The 18,929-nt window shown below is 36.1% G+C and overlaps 1 protein-coding gene across 15 annotated transcripts in view; it reads left to right on the top strand.

The window, feature by feature from the left end:
• LOC111046946 (gamma-aminobutyric acid receptor subunit beta) overlaps positions 1–18,929 on the top strand; it is a 196,848-nt gene that overhangs the window by 146,534 nt on the left and 31,385 nt on the right. For all 15 annotated transcript variants that reach the window (XM_039431262.1, XM_039431264.1, XM_039431261.1 and 12 more), the window contains exon 8: positions 5,021–5,178. In XM_039431262.1, the coding sequence (XP_039287196.1) occupies positions 5,021–5,178 (158 nt within the window). The remainder of the gene's footprint in view (positions 1–5,020; positions 5,179–18,929) is intronic.

Raw genomic sequence — 18,929 nt, 5'->3', positions numbered from 1 at the left:
ACCTGTGGTTGCCTTTAACCTTGGGTTCATTCGTTCGGAAAACGCTCCTTTGTCATCCGCACTACACCCAAGGGGATGCTCTCTACTCTCTCTTTCTCTTCTTCACTTGTCTCTCTTCTAATGCACATCTCTGACGTCACAATCTCTTCTTTTTCTTTTGTTTGCTTGTTGTTCTGCGCCATGTCAACTTGTTAAATTTTCATTCATCAGGAACTTCGGCTTGCCTCGTGTGGCATACAATTATTATCATTGACCGTGTATGGAGATTGAAGTTTATAGAAAGCACGGATTCAAATCAGACTCAAAGAGATTTCTTCTATTACGAGAATGATCAATTATCTCAAGCTGGTCTCCGCATTCGTTTAAACTTCAATTAAGATTCTTCAGGAAGAGATGTAATTCATTACAAAAATAATCTATGATCACTTTGATTGGTCAATTACATCATTCTGCTGTATGATCCGTTGAAGCTTGAATTGTGAGCCCAGATTCCTATGAAAGAGTTGATTCTTGATCAATTTTACCAATACATTAAATCTTGAATTGAGATGGATCAGCAACGAGAAAAAGCTTGGAATTGCAGAAAACATAATATGGAGACTGAGCTGTTCCTCGTGAAAGCATTTCTTCTTCTTCTTAGGGTGCCTGTCCGTTACGAACGTTGGCGATCATTCTGGCTATTATTACTTTGTTGGTTGCGCTCCGGAACAATTGAATAGAGGTCTTTCCGAACCATGCTCTGAGGTTGGCCAACCACGAAATTCTTCTCCTTCCTGGGGCTTTCCTGCCTTCTATTTTCCCTTGCAAGATGCTTTGCAATATTTCGTATCTCCCTTTATTGCGCATTATATGACCCAAATATTCAAGTTTTCGACATTTAATGTGGTTGACCAGTTCTGGGGCTGTATTCATCCTCCTTAGCACCTCATGGTTGGTAATTCTATCTGCCCATGGTATCCTCAAGATTCTTCTGAACAGCCATAATTCAAATGCATTGAGCCTGGATTCTGTGTCCTCCTTCAGGGTCCATGATTCTACACCATACAGAAGCACTGAATACACATTACATTCAAGGAGCCTTAGCTTTGTCCCAAACTTTCTTCTTATCTTCTTTACTTATGAGCAAATTATCATCCCCATCTGCTATTCGGCCAATATTACCATTCCGGAACTTCCCAGCCACCTCCCTCACCTTGCGATGGACATTGAAACTATCATATCTGCTTAGATGGAACTCTATCTCCTGACACTGTTCAACCTTCTCCTTTTCCTTGGCTTCTCTTATCTTCTTTCTAATGATAATCTGTATTTTCCTGTATTCAGTGAGATTGTCCTTGTGCCACTTCCTCTGTTCCATGAGTTCCATTATTTCATCAGTCATCCATGATTTCCGTTTTCCTGAGTCATTTCCCAGATATTGATCTTTTATAATCTTTAAGCATTTACTTTATGTAAATTCACATCAATAAATTGTATGCAACTATTATTTTTTGTGTATGTTGATAATATACGTGGATGCGAAAGTACTCATGCTCGGATCGAACGTGTAGATATGATAGACAATGATATTATTGTGGGTGTAGTGAGTAGTACCATAATCACTTATAGTAATTATTTTGATATATGCTTAATATATGCTATGTAGGGAGATTGGAATTTGCAAATTTGATGGGAGAAAATATATAAAATTTCTTGTACAAAAATTACGAAATTGCAGAAGAAATAATTACGAAATTTTTATAATTTTTCAAGTCTCAGCGATCTCTCATATATCAAACATTCATAAATGATAGCATACTCTTCTCAAGTATCAGGTTTTAATCATTTTATTTATCACTCATTATCATAAACCAAACCTACAAGCATGATGGAGGAAGATTAGTACTGTACGTAGATAGAAATGGAAAACTTTGAGGGCTCAACCTTTGAACTGAGAATTGGATAGAAGACTGAACAAAAGAACAAGTAGAGAGAATAGAAAAAAAGAAGAAGCAAAATAAGAAGAAGAAGAAGAAGAAGAAGAAGAAGAAGAAGAAGAAGAAGAAGAAGAAGAAAAGAAAGAGAAGAAAGAGGATAAGAAGAAGAAGCAAAAGGAGGAGAAGAGATAGGTTGTAGGACAATTGACCGACATGTTGGTCCCAGGACAGTAGTAAACTGTTTTTACCTTCCTTGTTCTTCATTAATAATCCGATTCGCACCTCTCTTTTTTCGTTTTGTGGTTTGCCAAGCTATTTTGGTGGCGTCGCAATGCGACTTGCTCCCTAAGGAGACACCCCACATTCTCCTTTTTCCTTCTCTTCTTCTTTTCCTTTTTTCCTCCTTCTATTCTTCTTCTCTTTTTTATCCTTTTCTTTTTATTTTCTTTATACGTTTTTTCTTACTCTTTCTTTATCCTTGCTAATTTCAGTTTTCATCAACTGACATCATTACTTGCCTTTTTTATTGAAAAGTATTTCTTCTACTGTTCATTTTCCTGTCTCTCTGTTACAATTTTCATTCTCTCTCTCTCATCCTTATCCTCCTCCTGTCTTTCTTCTTTTTTTTCTCGTCACCTGTATCACAAGTTTACTTCCTAATATTTTCTATCAATCCATCCACTTTCAAGTAGTTTCTTGATCTTTTTCACATCTTTCCTCTCATTTTTATCTTTTTCCTTCCTTGTCCTCTTCTTCATCCTTTTCTTATTCTCCTTCTCATTCTTATCCCTCCTATCTCCCTGCTTCACCGCTTGTTTTATTACAGGTCAACTGTTGTATAGTATATGCGTCTAATTTCTTGACAATATCTCCATTATTTTCACCGTCTTCTTCTTCTTCTTCTTCTTCTTCTTCTTCTTCTTCTTTTTCTTTTTCTTCTTCTTCTTCTTCTTCTTATTCTTCATATTTTTCTCTTCCTCCTCCTTCTTCTTCTTTTTCTTCATATTTTTCTTTTCCTCCTTCTTCTTTTTCGTCTTATTCTTCTTTATTTTCTTCTTCCTCCTCCTTCTTCTTCTTCTTCTTCTCCTTCCACTTTCCAAAATTTCAATATTTCCATTATTTTTCCCTTCCTCTTCTACTCCTTCTTCTCTTCTTCTTCTACTACTACTACTTTCCCACTGTATAAGCCACCCTAGAAAGACAACAACTTGGTCTTCAGATGGGGTGCAGAGGGAATAGGGTTTCAGGTGGAGTTTCCAGTCTGTAAGGGTGACTTGTGACCACCCTTCACTTTACAACTTTATCCATTGCTCTGAATAGGGAATGCATGATGGACTTGGACAGACTATAAACAAGCCGTATGTCCCACTTTTCAGTAGGTTGACATAGTTAGCTCTTCTAAATGTGTTACACTGGAAAACCAAACTTATTGATGTTTCTTTTACTATTCGACACGTATTTTAGTGTTGGTGTAACTCTTCCAATGTTTAATACAAAATACAGGTATCTCTGTATTGTATATTTTGTTTTATGGTTGCTGTTGCTGTTCTGGAGTTATGCCATCAGTTCTCATTATTTGATATAATATAGAAAGAAACTAATACTTATATAATGTCAATTCAAGATTTAATTTAATTGAACTCATGGAATCTTGATATCTCATTCCGTGAGATTTTTATAAAATGGAGAATCCCAGTGTTGTCATTCTTTTAGCTAAGTGCCTTTTTCTATTATCATTCGCCTTACAACGCTTTACAGCTCTCATACAACACTGCTCTCCATTCGGGCTGACCAGTTCACTGAATCTACTCTTGAGTCGTTCAGGCATTCTATTATTAGAGAGCGCTATGATACTGTAATGCCGGGGAACTTAACTTCAAGGGTAGGTCTGTTTCGAAATAAAGCCACAGCTCACACTATCCAAATTCGTCCAATTCAAACAGTCCACTAAGATTATGATACAAATCAATACGTTATTCTGGCTGCCTAGCCTAATATAACCAAATAGATATTTAGATACATTACAAGAAAAAACCTAACGTTACTCTGAAAGTTCGATCGCTCCCGCTCGTTATGGGTCAAGAATAATTTTGGGACTCACCCAAGATGAGGATGTTGATGAAGAAGTCCAACCACATATTGCCGATTTGGTTTCCCCAAAAAATAGGTATACCGAATCCCGGACTCCAATGAGAGGCACACCGATTCGTTCATAGACCAAAGAAAAAGTGCTCGGGAAAATGCAGTTTTCTCCAGGCTTTTTGGCTCTTCATAGGCAAACCTTCCTGGCTTTCCCTGACTCTCCCTGGCTTTCCCTGGCACTCCCTGGCTCTCCCTGGTACTCCCTGGCCCTCCTGGCTCTCCCTGGCTCTCCCTGGCACTCCCTGGCTCTCCCTGGCTCTCCCTGGCTCTCCCTGGTTCTCCCTGGCTCTCCCTGGCTCTCCTGGCTCTTTCTGAGGCCTACACGTGAAAACTATGAATTATAGACTACGACAGGGGGAGAGAAGAGTCAGATACTGGCGATGGGACGAGTGGAGGGAAACTCACTTTCCCAGGCTGGGATGCTAGTTTTCCCAACCCTGAGAAAACTCACCTCGTCCATCAGTTGGAAAAATGCAAGCTTTCCCAAACCTATGCTGGGTAGCAAGTGGCAAATGTCAGGTGCTTATAAATTCATATAATTCAATTTCTCTGAACTGTCCGTCTATGATTTTACTCGAAATTTTACTAAATTTCCCATTCAATATTTACTATCAAGTATGCCCTTTACAATACTATTCTAATGAAAAATAGTATTGTTAGATATTGTATAAATAATACTCTTCATATCAACCAACCATCTTTATTTTAATACATCCAAGACTGAACTGTTATTAACGTTCTGGTAACTAGTGTATTGAAATCATATGATAATAATAAATATCATCTGTAACAAGTATTATTCATTTCATGTATATTTTTTCATGATATGTAATTTTTTTGTGGAAAATAAATAAATTTCAAGATATAATGATGGGATTTATGTCAATCTCCCTATTGATATAATGGAGTCTTCTTTTTCTGAAACGAGAATTAATGTTGTGGTTGTTGTTTGTGTGTTGCAGAGTACGCAACAGTGGGCTACATGGCGAAACGGATACAGATGCGAAAGAACCGATTCATGGCGATCCAGAAGATAGCCGAGCAGAAGCAGAAGGAGGCGGCACACCCGCCAGGGCACCCTGGGCACGGCGACCCCCAGGATCATGCGCCCAAGCAAACAGTGAGTACCGCAAGCCACAACTTAGCTCAAGGCTTATGGCTTATTAATTAATCACTGTTTTTATGACTCAGTCTTTGTGGACAATACACAATATTATATGGAGCAGTGATGAAGAATTCAATCACTTTGAACACTTTTACAAAGGCGAAGCAGTTTAAATTTTTAGTAATAAACTACCTATTAATTAAGTTTGCTATTATTTGATAGTGAAAAATTATCTGACAAAGTGACTCATAAAAATACTTATTTTCTGTACTTAGACTTGATAGATATATGGATCAGTGACTGAGAATTCAGTGACTTTGAACACTTTTACAAGGGCTTGGTAAATAATAGTGAAGTAGAATAATGATAAACTGAAATAATTTCTAGTGACAATAGTACAATATTATCACTCATCATGTAGAGCGCTTTCGGATTTCACATCCATCTTCAACACTGAATAAGTATTCCGTTTATGATTATTTCAAGTATTCCGTTCTGGCAAGAGTATTTTTGTTGTTTGTTGTCAGTGTTATCACCTGTCACTACTGCTACTGAGATCCAATTTTTCACAATAATCCGCTAAGAATTAATACTGCTATGTCCTCGTTAAAGTGCTCAATAATTATGAAGTCTCCAAAAGTATATTTGTGTAACAACTTATATGTACGGCATACACTATTTTCAGGGATAGGGAAATTTTATTTTGTAGCTCACCTTATGTCATAATATGTAATGTCATAATATTATCACCTATGTGATAATAGTTGTAATGGTAATGGTACTTATCTTAATAAGTTTTATCTATAGAATAGGGGTTATGAACCCTATAAAAAATAGTCTACTTTATTTGTTCGCAACATTGGTTATTGTCAATCAATAAAAATTTCAAGGATGCTAGGAATACAACTTTGAAAATGCTTTCTGGTTTCTATTGATGACTGTGGTTTTATTAAATAATAATTATAGCTGTGTGTGGGTTCAAAATTTAAGTGCGCAGAGCTACCAGGAAACAGAAGTTATATTCACTTCAGACATTCAGCATTTGGTGGATGAGAAGCATTGATATTATGAATAATGTAAGCTGACAGTTTAAAGAGAATCTCACTATAGGTTACTTCTGTAGAAACTTAGAACAAAGCTCTGTGTCTATGGATAAAGTGAGGTGAACACGTTGGAAAATCATAAATATTACTGGTATTCTTTTGTGATTCGTCCAGCTCGAAACCAATCTACAATACTACAAGATTCATATTTACGTAAAATACATTGGAAACCCATTCTCCGATTTTCAAGTAGTCAAGTACATAAAATATTCAATATTCGTTGACTAAATCACAATATTCTATTACTGGCTGGTGATTTTTATATCCTTGCAATACACCATGTAAGACGGTCAACTCTGATTGATTAGCCTACTATGAGTTCAGTATGAATTCATCAGAGGCAGGATACAACTGAATTTCATGTAGAACAGTTCAGTAGGCTATTATTTGAAGAAATAATAATATCACTCGTGATAGATTGATTGACTGATTACGTAACATCTTAGTCTTTTCAATGAGTTTAGTACATTTACTCAACAGCAGAACTGAAGTAGTAGAGCAGGCTATAATAGAAGAGAAAATAATCTCATTCTTGGTAGATCAAGAAGATGACATCGGTGTTTAAGAAGCTCTAATCATTCTTGACGAAGAGAATCAGCGAATGCCGAGAAAAATTTCTTCAACTTATTTGCTCACCTCATTAGAGTGGAGAATGTTCTCTTATCTGTGCGTAGTCTTTCACAATATTCCTAGCGAGAATCCAAGAATATCTTTGTGAATACTCTGTGTAATTGTGCTTTGCTTTGCAACACCATTATTGACTTTTCACCAGCAGTCAAATCCAATGCCCCCATCGCAACCCCCAGTCTCTGCATATTTGCGGATTGTCTTCTGTTTAACGACAAGTTTGATGGTCTAATTTGCACCTCTCTTGAGCTGCATACACTGCTTCTAGAGTGAGGAGATTCACTTCATACCAACACCATTGTTTCAATGAGAAGCTCAGATATTATTCATTACAGATTCTGACAGTTTCGTGTGAATCAGCTACACTGATTCTATAGTGAGATTCACTTCAGAGCGACAGCATTCGTTTAATGGGAAGCATGGATGTTATTTATGACAGTTTTGTGTCAATTTCCCTGCTGCTTCATTAACTTTTATCTTTCACTTCTTGCCGGCTAAGTTGGCTATGGGTAATCTTTGAGAGCAACCATTAAGGTGGCTTCTGATGTGTCTTCAGGGGCTGAAAATATTCCAACTCCTCTAAGTACCCATTGTTTGGGAGAGTATGTGTTTGAAACCATGGGATGTGAAACAGTAGGAATGTCTATTTTCTCAGGCTTCTATTCTCTTACATCTGCATCTTCTAGGTAGGGTCCAAGTCTTTCATAAATCTCAATTTTTTTCTGTTAGACAATTTTCTATTTTCTTACATTTCCATTTTTTAAGTCAGTTTCGAGGTTTTCCATAGTCCTCTAAGTCTAGAGACTATTTTCTTTTGCTAGACTCTTTTCTATTCTCTCACATTCGCATTTTCTATGTCAGGTTCGAAATCTTTCATAGTCTTCTGATTCTAGAGATTGCTTTATCCCCTTTCTATTCTATTATATCTGAATCTCTTAAAATAGGCATTTTCTATGTCAGGTACGTGATCTTTCATGGTCTTCTGATTCTAGAGATTATTTTATCCCCTTTCTCTTCTATTGTATCTGAATCTTCTAAAATAGGAAATAGATTATTTCTCTTTCATATCCTGTTAATATAGGTATTAGTTCTTCTCTACTATAACCCCTACCGTCTAATCTTGCTCTCTACTCTCTATTCTCAGGATTTCTCTCTCTGTTTATCATCAATCTTGTAAAATCCGCATCTAATTTCTCTTTTTAAATACGAATTCTTTTGGTATTCTCCACCTTACTCATTTCTCTTGGAATCCTGTTCACTTTCCTCATTCTCATTTATTCTTTTTAATATGCCTGCTTTTTCTTCTCCCACTTGTCTTTCTCCAAAAATTTTCTCTTTTCGACACCTATATGTAGGTATTCAAAACATTTTTAATACAAATTTACTATTTTCGCCCTGTTTAAACTCTTCTTCTTACTTTTTTTAATTTCTTCCTGCTAAGTTAGAATCTCATATTCATTTCTATCTTCTATTTCCTACTATATGTTCCCATTATCAAAACTTTCCACATAATAAAGTTTTTCCTTCTCAGTATTTTTCTATCATTCTCCTCATTATTCGAGACAGATTCCCGCTAACTTCACTATACTCCTACTCACCTTCTCTTACTATACCTCACTTTTCCTTTCTACTAAACTCTGACTTTTCCTATTTAATCCCTCCTCCATTATCTTCACCCTCTCCTATTCACTACTCCTAATTTTTATCTCTTTCTTCCACTTCATTATCATATTTATTTCCTATGTTATATTCCCTCTACCTCTCCAATTCATTATCCTTTTCTTCCATTTCATCTCATTTTCTCCTCTCCTCTCTCACTTCTCCATTTTTATCTTCTCGTAGACATCTTTCTCTTCTCATCTAATGCCAGTCATCCGGGAGGAGTGCAACATTTAAAGAGCAGATGAATTTTTAATGCGGCCCCGAGCTCCACCCAGGCTCAGTCGAGAGAAAACTCTATCTTCATCTCTCTCTCTCTCTCTCCCCACGGACATAGTTGCCTCTCACTCACTCACCATGCAAACAAACACATTTGCCCTCTTGTTCAACTCCCGTTGCGCTATTCCCGAAATAACTGCGCTGTCTTTTCTTTGAAGTGATGCTATGCATTTTTCTCCATTCTCATCTGACCTAACCCTCGGTTCCTGCTCCTTATCCTCCTCCTCCTCCCCTATCTTCCTCCTCCGCCCTCACCCTCCTCATCACCTTAAATATCAGCAATATAAGCTTCCAGAGAACATCTCCATATCTGGGAAAACTCTCCGTCCTATCGTGAGATTCATAACAATCAGTCAGCATAGCTTGACTGGGAAGTGTTGCGATTATTGATAGGGTATGCTGACCGTTTAGATAGGAAAACTCAACCTTTTGAAAGCTGGTTTATTTATAGGGTTTCGCAGCCATGTCCCACTAATGACTACAATAAGAAGTTAAACTCCGTTGATCCCACTCTCAACTATTCTTGCTAGTCCCATGTTGCCATGAGATAATCTTCTATCTGGAGATTATCTTCTATTCTATTCCATTCTGATGTAGCTGATTATCAGCTATGGTGAGATTCACTCTAATCATTCCATCATGATGTTATTTATAAGAGTCTGACAGTTTGAAATAAATAGCCCTGTACCGAATTTCACGATCAATTTTTCATAATAATTAACGTTAATTGCAGCGGCAATTGAAAATTATGAGTGGCAAAAGAAATTTATTTCAAATGAGCGTTCTGCCAGTGATATTATACGGCTGTGAAACTTGGACATTGAATGAAAAATTAATAAAAAAGCTAAGAACTAGTATTAGATCGATGGGAAGAATAATGATCGGAGTGACAAGAAGATATAGGAAAAGAAATACTTGGGTTAGGAATGAAACAAAAATCGAAGACATTGGCAAGATAATAGTAGAAAGGAAATGGAATTGGGCTGGCCATGTGGTGCGAACAAAGGACGACAGATGGACGAGAAGAATATTGGACTGGCATCCACGGAATAGGAAAAGAAGCAAAGGAAGACCTAGCTACAGATGGGATGAAGAATTCCGGCGAGTTTGTGGAGGAGTAACTTGGCAGAGAGTCGCACGGGAAAGAAAGGAATGGGAGAGGATGAAAAACGTGTACAAACAGGTCTGGCTCTACAGGGATTGAAATGTTTAAGTTGAAATTAATTTTATATGAACTCTACTAATATGATAAGATACTCATTTTATCCTAAATAGGATACCCCAGCAGATGCTGAATTGCGAAGAATATAATTTTATCGTAATTGCGATTATATTATGTATATTAAGTTTTAGAAGCAATAAAGGGTTATTTATTTATTTATTTATAATTAACGTTAATTGCAGCTTGAAATTGATTCAATCATTGAATTATTTAATGAATATTCATGAATTTAATTGAATTATTGGATAAATATTAACTTTTTTTAATATATATTATTAGGTAAACAAAGATGTCGATGATCGATTAACTTTACTCCAGCTTATTGATGTGAAATATTCTTGGTATCAATATTGCTAGAATACTATTGGTATGAATATTCTATATGATGTCTAGTGATAATATTTATCTCGAACTGTCAATATTCTTTATAAATATAACCAATGCCTCCCATTAAACCAATGATTCAATGATTAAAGAGGCAGTTTAATTCTGTCCAGTGCTTTAGTCATATACATATACATATACATTCTAAATGAGTGTATAGAAATTCATCAGGTTGCATTGAATTTGTCTTTCAGGCATATTCGAATATGAATTTGAATTAAATTATATAATTATTCAGATTCTGCTGAGTTCTTTGGGTAAACAAAAATGGCAACAGATTGATTTCAATGTCGTTTTTGAACAAAATGGACTTCGAATGATTGCTTAATTAGCGTTCCGCCATTCCGCCAATGAATAATAATGTGTATTGTATTAGCCAATGAGAAAGTTTTGTGGGAGTGGCTTGTAGTGTACTCGCACGTGATTGGTCGAAGTTGTGTTCTCTCAGCTGACGTTCAACTTGGCACCAACCAATGGAATATAGGGATGGGGGTACCGTTAGCTGTGTACTAATTTTATTTATTATCTTACTAGTTTATTATGTATATTATCTTACTGTGTTTTTCCAGTTGTTCAAATTCAAAGATAAAGAAGGATTTCATCGAAACATTTTTTCATTTAAACCAATACACGAGATGGTTGTGATGACTATGAAATATTATGAATTTTGCTTGATGCAGTTCCTATACAGTGGGTGAACAATTGACAGGAAATCCTGAAAAATTCTTATCAACAATGAGGATTTTATTATGAATGGATTCTTCATTTTTAACAAGAATTGTTTATTTCTTGTATACATCATTGTGGAATCAGTCAACTGGTTGAAAGCTCGTTAGTCATTATTTCAAGAAATAATTATTATTAATTTAACGAAATCCTAAATAAATGCTGCAAATCACCCCGAAGACTTCTGTTACTGCAGACATTGACAACAGGGTTAACAGCTAGATGGAAATTCGATGAGAACTACTATCCAAAAATTAGTTGCCAGCCCGGGAATCGAACCCGATACCTCCCAATTGCTAGTGCTTACCCTTACACCAAACTGACAATCTCTGGATAGCAGCGCTCATTTTGTACGAAGCCAAAGCGGCCAACCAGGTTTACAGATGGAATTAAATAGAGAATGCATTTATTCAAATGCTAATTAATATAATCAGCAGCAAATGCAAATCAGCAGCATTTATTTAGGATTTTCGTTAAATAATAATTATATATTAATTAGCATTTGAATAAATGCATTCTCTATTTAATTCCATCTGTATTTCAAGAAATACTTTTTAAAGTATAGACCAAGTCATTGAATATGATGCTACTCATGTTGATGATGCAATAAGCCCTTCATTGGGTAATTTGCTTTTTTCCACTTCCTGTTCTAACTTAATCCTTTCTTGGAAATCTGAGCTCTGCTCTACTTCAAAACTTTAGTAGTGTATTCGAAGTTAGGTACACAATTCTCTTTTTTGAAAAGAAGGAATTGAAACTTGAAAACCTTGGTTTCTGAATGAGTTACCCACTTGAGTAACGTTTTGTTGAAGTGGCTTGTATCTGTGTAGATCTTGTTGATCTTTAGAGTAATTTGTACTCTTGAACACTTGATACCTAATCAGATCAGCCAATCGCATTCAACTGTATCGATGTACTGTACGTTCGGTTATATGATCATTTCAGCATACAATAAGAAGATGCTAAGTGGATACTGTTGAAATTGAGTGAAACAAGATATATGAACATACAAGGGGAACAGAGAAATAGCCTACTTCAAAACAGCTCACCAATCCAAATAAGATAAATTGAATAAGATACAGGAGAAGGAGCGGGAAAGGAGCAGGTGATGTAGGAGGAGTAGATGGAGGACAATGGTAACAAGGAAAGAAGGGGAACAAATAAAAGAAAAGTAAGCGGAAAAAGACAAAAAATAAGAGGAAAAAGATGAAGAGGAGGGAGTAGAAGCAGATGAGAAGAGTCTCCTCCACCTCTTCCTTCTCCTCCTCATCATCATCAGAAGAAGAAGACGAAGAAGAAGAAGAAGAGGAGAAGAAGAAGGAGAAGAAGAAGAAGAAGAAGAAGAAGAAGGAGAAGAAGAAGGAGTATAAGAAGAAGGGAAAAATAATGGAGATATTGAAATCTTGGGAAAGTAGAAGGAGAAGAAGAAAACAAGGAGGAGGAGGAAGAAGAAAATAAAGAAGAAGGAGGAAAAGAAAAATATGAAGAAAAAGAAGAAGATGGAGGAAACGAAAAATATGAAGAAGAGAAGAAGAAGAAGAAGAAGAAGAAGAAGAAGAAGAAGAAGAAGAAGAGAAGAAGAAGAGGAGAAGAAGAAGAAGAGAGAAGAAGAAGAAGAAGAGAAGAAGAAAAAGGAGTAGAAGAAGAAGAAGAAGGAGTATAAGAAGAAGGGAAAAATAATGGAGATATTGAAATCTTGGGAAAGTAGAAGGAGAAGAAGAAGAAAACAAGGAGGAGGAAGAAGAAAATGAAGAAGAATAAGACGAAAAAGAAGAAGAAGGAGGGAAAAAATATGAAGAAAAAGAAGTGGGAGGAAACGAAAAATATGAAGAAGAGGAAGAAGAAGAAGAAGAAGAGGAGGAGGAGAAGAAGGAGAATTAGAATAGCAAGAGCAAGAACAGGAAAAGAACAATATGGCGACACATATTATTGGAAATGGAAAGAATAGAATGAATAGATAGATAGACTCTGTCATTATTTCAACCTGAAAGGAGTAACAAGGAGAAGAAGAGAGGGAAACAAATATGAGAAGCAGCGATTGCGATTAGGCAAATGAAAGAAGAGTGGCCGTTGTGTTGAGAGCTGTTGACTGTTGGCTGTCTTCTGTTACACGGCTGATTTGTTTGTAAAAACGCGGGACGCGGCCATGTCTCGTTTTTCTTTGAGGAGTCAGCGGCAGCAGGAAAACAAGTGCAAGTACAAGGAGAGTTGTGCCAGGTGATCGCTAGAGGGCATCACAATCGACAGGATAGAGACAGAAGAGACTGTTGAGACGTTACCGTCACGTCAGGTGACACGTTCTACCCAGATTCACATCAACCTGTCAGGATTAGTTAAACGGAAAACGTTTTGGTGTTATTTTCAAACAACCGGTTTCGTTTCAAACTGACAGTATTGGTTGAACGGGAAGCGTTGGGGTTATTTCACAGACATGCTGACAGTTTGGAGTGGATCTCACTAAAGCCATCACAGAGACAACGTGAAACCGACTGATGCAAATGCGGCGGCAGCGACTTTGTTGGCCGTGCAGTGAGGCGAGTGATTCAAGTCGATTGACTGCTGTTGACTTGAGAGGACAGAGAATGAGCCAAATCGAGATAAGTTGGAGAAACAGGTGGATAGGGAGGGTGGAACTTGAAGAAGTAGAGTGAGAGGGAATGATTGGAGACATTGAGATAAGAAGTTCAAAAGGATAATGTAGATTAAGGAGAAGAAATTGAGAGCGATATTATATATTTCTAATACTCTCAAATAAGGAAGTATTATTTATTAGATCATCTGCAAAACTAACACTACATTGTTACAGCGAGCTGAGAACTGGGAGTAGTAGAGTGAGAGGGAATGATTGGAGACATTGAGAGAAGGAGTTCAAGAGGACATGTAGATTAAGAAGGAGAAATAGTATACATGACAGAAATATCATTTATTTCAAATGTACTCTTGAATAAGGACGAATTATTCATTTGATCATCTGCAAAACTGACACTACATTGTTACAGCGAGCTGAGAACTGGGAGTAGTAGAGTGAGAGGGAATGATTGGAGACATTGAGAGAAGGAGTTCAAGAGGACATGTAGATTAAGAAGGAGAAATAGTATACATGACATAAATATTATTTATTTCAAATGTACTCTTGAATAAGGACGAATTATTCATTTGATCATCTGCAAAACTAACACTACAGGGTTACAAGGAGCTGAGATCTGGGAGTAGTAGAGTGAGAGGGAATGATTGGAGACATTGAGAGAAGGAGTTCAAGAGAAAATGTAGATTAAAGGAGAAGAAATAGGAGAAATTGAGAGGGGTATTATTTTTATTTTCAATGTACTCTCGAATGAAGACGTAATATCCATTTGATTTTCTGCAAACTAACACTATTTCTTGGCTTTTTGTGTAGTTGAGAAGTTGATATTGTGGTAATTATTCATATTGAATGAAAAAGACTAAGAAATTGTCAAAAAACCACTGATTTATTGATAATTAGAAAGACCGGTTTCGGTTATTACACCATTGTCAATCTCTGATAAACAATCATGATGTTTAGTCATGATGATTGTCAAGAAAAAGGAGTTTATCAGAGAATGACAATGGTGTAATAACCGAAACCGGTCTTTCTAATAATTATCAATAAATCAGTGGTTTTTTGACAATTTCTTAGTCTTTTTCATTCAACACTATTTCTTGGCCTGAGATTATTGCTACCTCTTTCAATCTAGCCATTTTCCACCATTTGAATCAATTTTAGATGAAATTTACATCTATTCTAAATATCTTATTCATTTTCTCATCCACTAACCAAACGATCTAGTACACGTATGATTGCAGCAACCACTCTCATAATAATCGAAGCATGCTTGGCAGCCATGTTGATTAATTAGAGCTGACCCACCTTCATTATGAGACCGAGACGAGGATATGTCAATTGACAGCTGCCCTCTCGCTCCCACCGCACGTTTACTCGAATCAGTATTACTGCCATAATGTTATTAGCTGTGCCAGCAATCATGCGTGCGTGTGTGTGGCCTACTGTGAGAATCACTTTAAACTGTCAGCTCTGGATGAATGGATGGAGAGAATTATTCATTAAGAATGCTGTCAGTTTGGAGTGAATCTCACTAAGGGTGGTGTGCACACTTTCCCAAGTGGGGGTTGCAAGAATTAAGAAGCAACAATCAATCTTGTTCTATTGTCTGGAAAATTCGATTTCCTACAATTAAAACCTTCTTAGAACAAAAAATTCAATTTGAGTTCACTTCTTTGTGATCTAATAGAATTTTTGGCTTCAACATTACTTTCGAAAATTCCGTAAATGAAGATGTTTATAACATTAGCTTGTTTTTTTCCTTACTTGCTGAGTTTTATCAATGGTTGAGGAGTGAATCTCTAATATTATTGAATTACAAAAATCAATGCATAATTTAGATTTCAGTTGTTGCTGCTGAAAGTAGACAAGGATAAAACTCATCAATTTCCTGTTGTCTCAAAATAGTTTCAATATTTTCATAAAAACTAAGGATGATGTATTATACAACAAAATGGAAGAATGTATTATACAACAAAATGGAAGAATGTATTATACAACAAATGTCTTCATTGGTCGTTGACATCAAGACCAATGTAATTGGTCGTATCACAAATCAAGAATTATGATTGGCTGAAGCAAGATACGCCCTCTGGTGGGACTTTTAACGGAATAAACAAATTGATAGAATAAAAATATTGAATAGATAGATTCTAAAAATTGACTTATTGCAGTTATAAGGTAGCAATGAATTTTTTACGTCGAAAGACGTGGAAATAGACGTTAAGTGGTATATAGTGTATTTATCATTCATGATTTTATGCTTCAGCAATACAATTTATTATATAAAGTGACATATCAGTATCGTTGCTCATGTCAATAAATGGGATGGGCTTGCATCCCAGTTTCAAAATGTCAATAGAATTTATCTACTTATTTATTTATTGGATGAAGCAAACAAGTACAATAATTTACAAAATTTAATGAAATAAAACCAGGCAATCGTCCAAACTTTCTTATATTTCTTAATTTTGCCTCTTCATTTCTTAAAGCTCAAACTATTTGAGATATTGTATTTCCGTTATGAAAGGATATTGATATCTGAGAAGCACATGAATCCGATCCATGACAAGCAAAACAGTTCGAAGTGCGTCAAATGTGCTAAGATTGAAAACCATTCTATTCTCAGACGAGGATTGAAATAGATTTAACATCCATTGATAACTTGTGGAGCCATGATGTAAACAGAAGTATTTGACATACGAGTACTATGTTTAACACCAAATATTGAGCGGGCGAGTTGAGAGGAAATGATAAGACTCGGAATATAGAGTGTATTTTGGTACTTGAATACACTCCTAAATAGACAGACAGTAGTCGCTAAACAAAGTTGGTTCCAACGAGATAGCGGTGTACAGAATTGAAATCAAAACAATCGGTTATTTTCAGCGGTGTTTTGTTGTAACTTGAGAGAATAATGTAGTGGGTTCACTTTAAACCGTCACCATTCCTTGTAAATAGCATCAATGCTCGCCACATTCAACCAATGCTGACATTGTAATTGCGTGTGGTGTGGGACTTGTCCAGTGGTTGCTGGACTTAGCTGGTGGGGGGAGGGATGGTTTCCAACCCTTCTCAGTGCCCCCCCTTTCAAGGAATTAGCGGGGTTCAAAGGTGATGGGAGGGGGTGGGAGTGAGAGAGAGTGGAGGGGAGTCAACGATCAATACAGGCGAGGGTTCTACCCTAATTATTGCCCAGTATAGAGAGAATGCTTGCCCGTAAATGCCTGGGGTGACTGATACAATGCAAAATGTGTCCAATTCGCATTGTGTCAATTTGCTTGAAAAATTGTTTGCTCCTCACTATTGGTCCTGCGTTTATTTAGGAGAGTCCCGGAAATTTTATCGTTTCAACTATCTTTAATAGAATAAACTTCAAACTGTAGCATCAATTGAATTGGATATTTATGAGGAATGCTGACAGTTTGTAGTGAATCTCGCTCAAGAAGAAAATAGTTATTTTTTATCTGCTCGTTCACTTGAAATTACGTCAATTTTGTTGAAATCAATTCCATCAGGTTCTTTACAATAAACGGTCTTCATTAATAACGACGTTTGTACGACGAATTTTTACTATATCAATATGTACGTTAATTCCAGAACTAGAATATAAGACAAATAGAAGAATTCAAAGTTCAAAAGAGTGTAAGTTGACAGAATTCAAAGTTGATTTTTTTTGAACAAGAAGACTCTTGATACAACAAGAATGAAAATCTGCTTCAATTCTTCGGTCAAAAAATTTCATTTTCTCAATGTTTAATCATTCATCTTGTTCATCACCATTTATTTAAGGTTACATCCCAACGATTATCTGTGTGAGCTTATCATTTTTCTGTTCATCAATGTGTGTATTTTCAAGGTCAATTTGTGAATATTTCTTTAGAATTTAGTTTGAATGCTCAAGATATCTAGAAACTTGTCACTTGTTGCACAGCTTTAACACGTGATACATGTTGCAACGATCAATGTTGTAGATCACCAAATAATGTAAGTGTGCTATTTCACGATAGGAGAGTTGATTGAAACACATTTCATTCATCATCAGAAATATTGGTTGGTTGATATAAAAATTAGAATTATTCTGTAAATATAATTATTTTTGATAACAGCAGCTGAAACAACTTCCCGTATATATTGGAATATTAAAAGTGTATTTCAAATATTATTTTCTTCAATTGAGGTCTAGAATGAACTGATTATCATCTAGAGGAAAGAAATTATAGCATAAGAAGATATCCCATGGTATAGGTCGTTAATGTTCCAGATTTCAAGCCGATTTTTTGTTAACTCGAGCCGATTACTGTCGACTACTGTCTATTACTGTGACTATTACTGTTTTGGCCGGGTGAAAGTGTAAGAACGGCACAGTATCAGAGGCTACCAACGTCACAAAGCTTCACGAAAAAAAACTACCACCAGGACTATCGGCTCAAGTTAACATTGAAAATTGGAACATAAACGCCCTACACCAGGGGATATCTTCTTGTTCCATCTTTTCTCTATGTTATTATCAATATTCAGTGTTGTACATCCACATGGATTTGAGAGTCATATTAGCCCTATAATCTTAACTCAAGTATTGACAGTATAAAAAATGTAGATATTTCAATATGATGGATTATGGGATTGGTACCATAGCGTACATAAAACGCAGAGTGTATTGAGACAAGAGAATACTCTATTATATGATAATATGCTTAGTTTAATCCCATGTGCTATGATAAAAGAAACGTCAAAGTTTTCTTAGAGGATTTCCGACTATTCTCTTACGGCTGGTGGCACGAAACTGGAATCAAATTTAGCCGTCGTAGATTGACGTCATCTAGCAGTTCTGGAAATTTTCTTGGGAGAATACACACACTCTTCTCACACCTCAAGAATCGCACTTTTCAAGAGCAAAATACAGTTTTGATGTTTCTCATGCTGGATGTATTCTCTGTATGAGGAGTGCGATCAATTCTTGATCATTTTCTGTATTTACCTAGATTTTATATAATTATTTCATCAGTACAAACTGATCTATCAATATTCCATTTGCGGCACTGTTAGCAAGAAAATCATTTTGTAAATTTTCACAATATTCTGAATCCAGGATAAATGTGAAGATTACTTTTCAATTTTGGAGGCAATCAATGTTATATCAATCAATGTTGGGCTGAAACCATCTTTCCAAAGTCCCAAGCCG

Source organism: Nilaparvata lugens, chromosome 6, assembly GCF_014356525.2.
Source record: "Nilaparvata lugens isolate BPH chromosome 6, ASM1435652v1, whole genome shotgun sequence".
NCBI lineage: Eukaryota > Metazoa > Arthropoda > Insecta > Hemiptera > Delphacidae > Nilaparvata > Nilaparvata lugens.
Note: the sequence above shows the minus strand (reverse complement) of the source record. Positions and strands in the feature narration are given on the sequence as shown.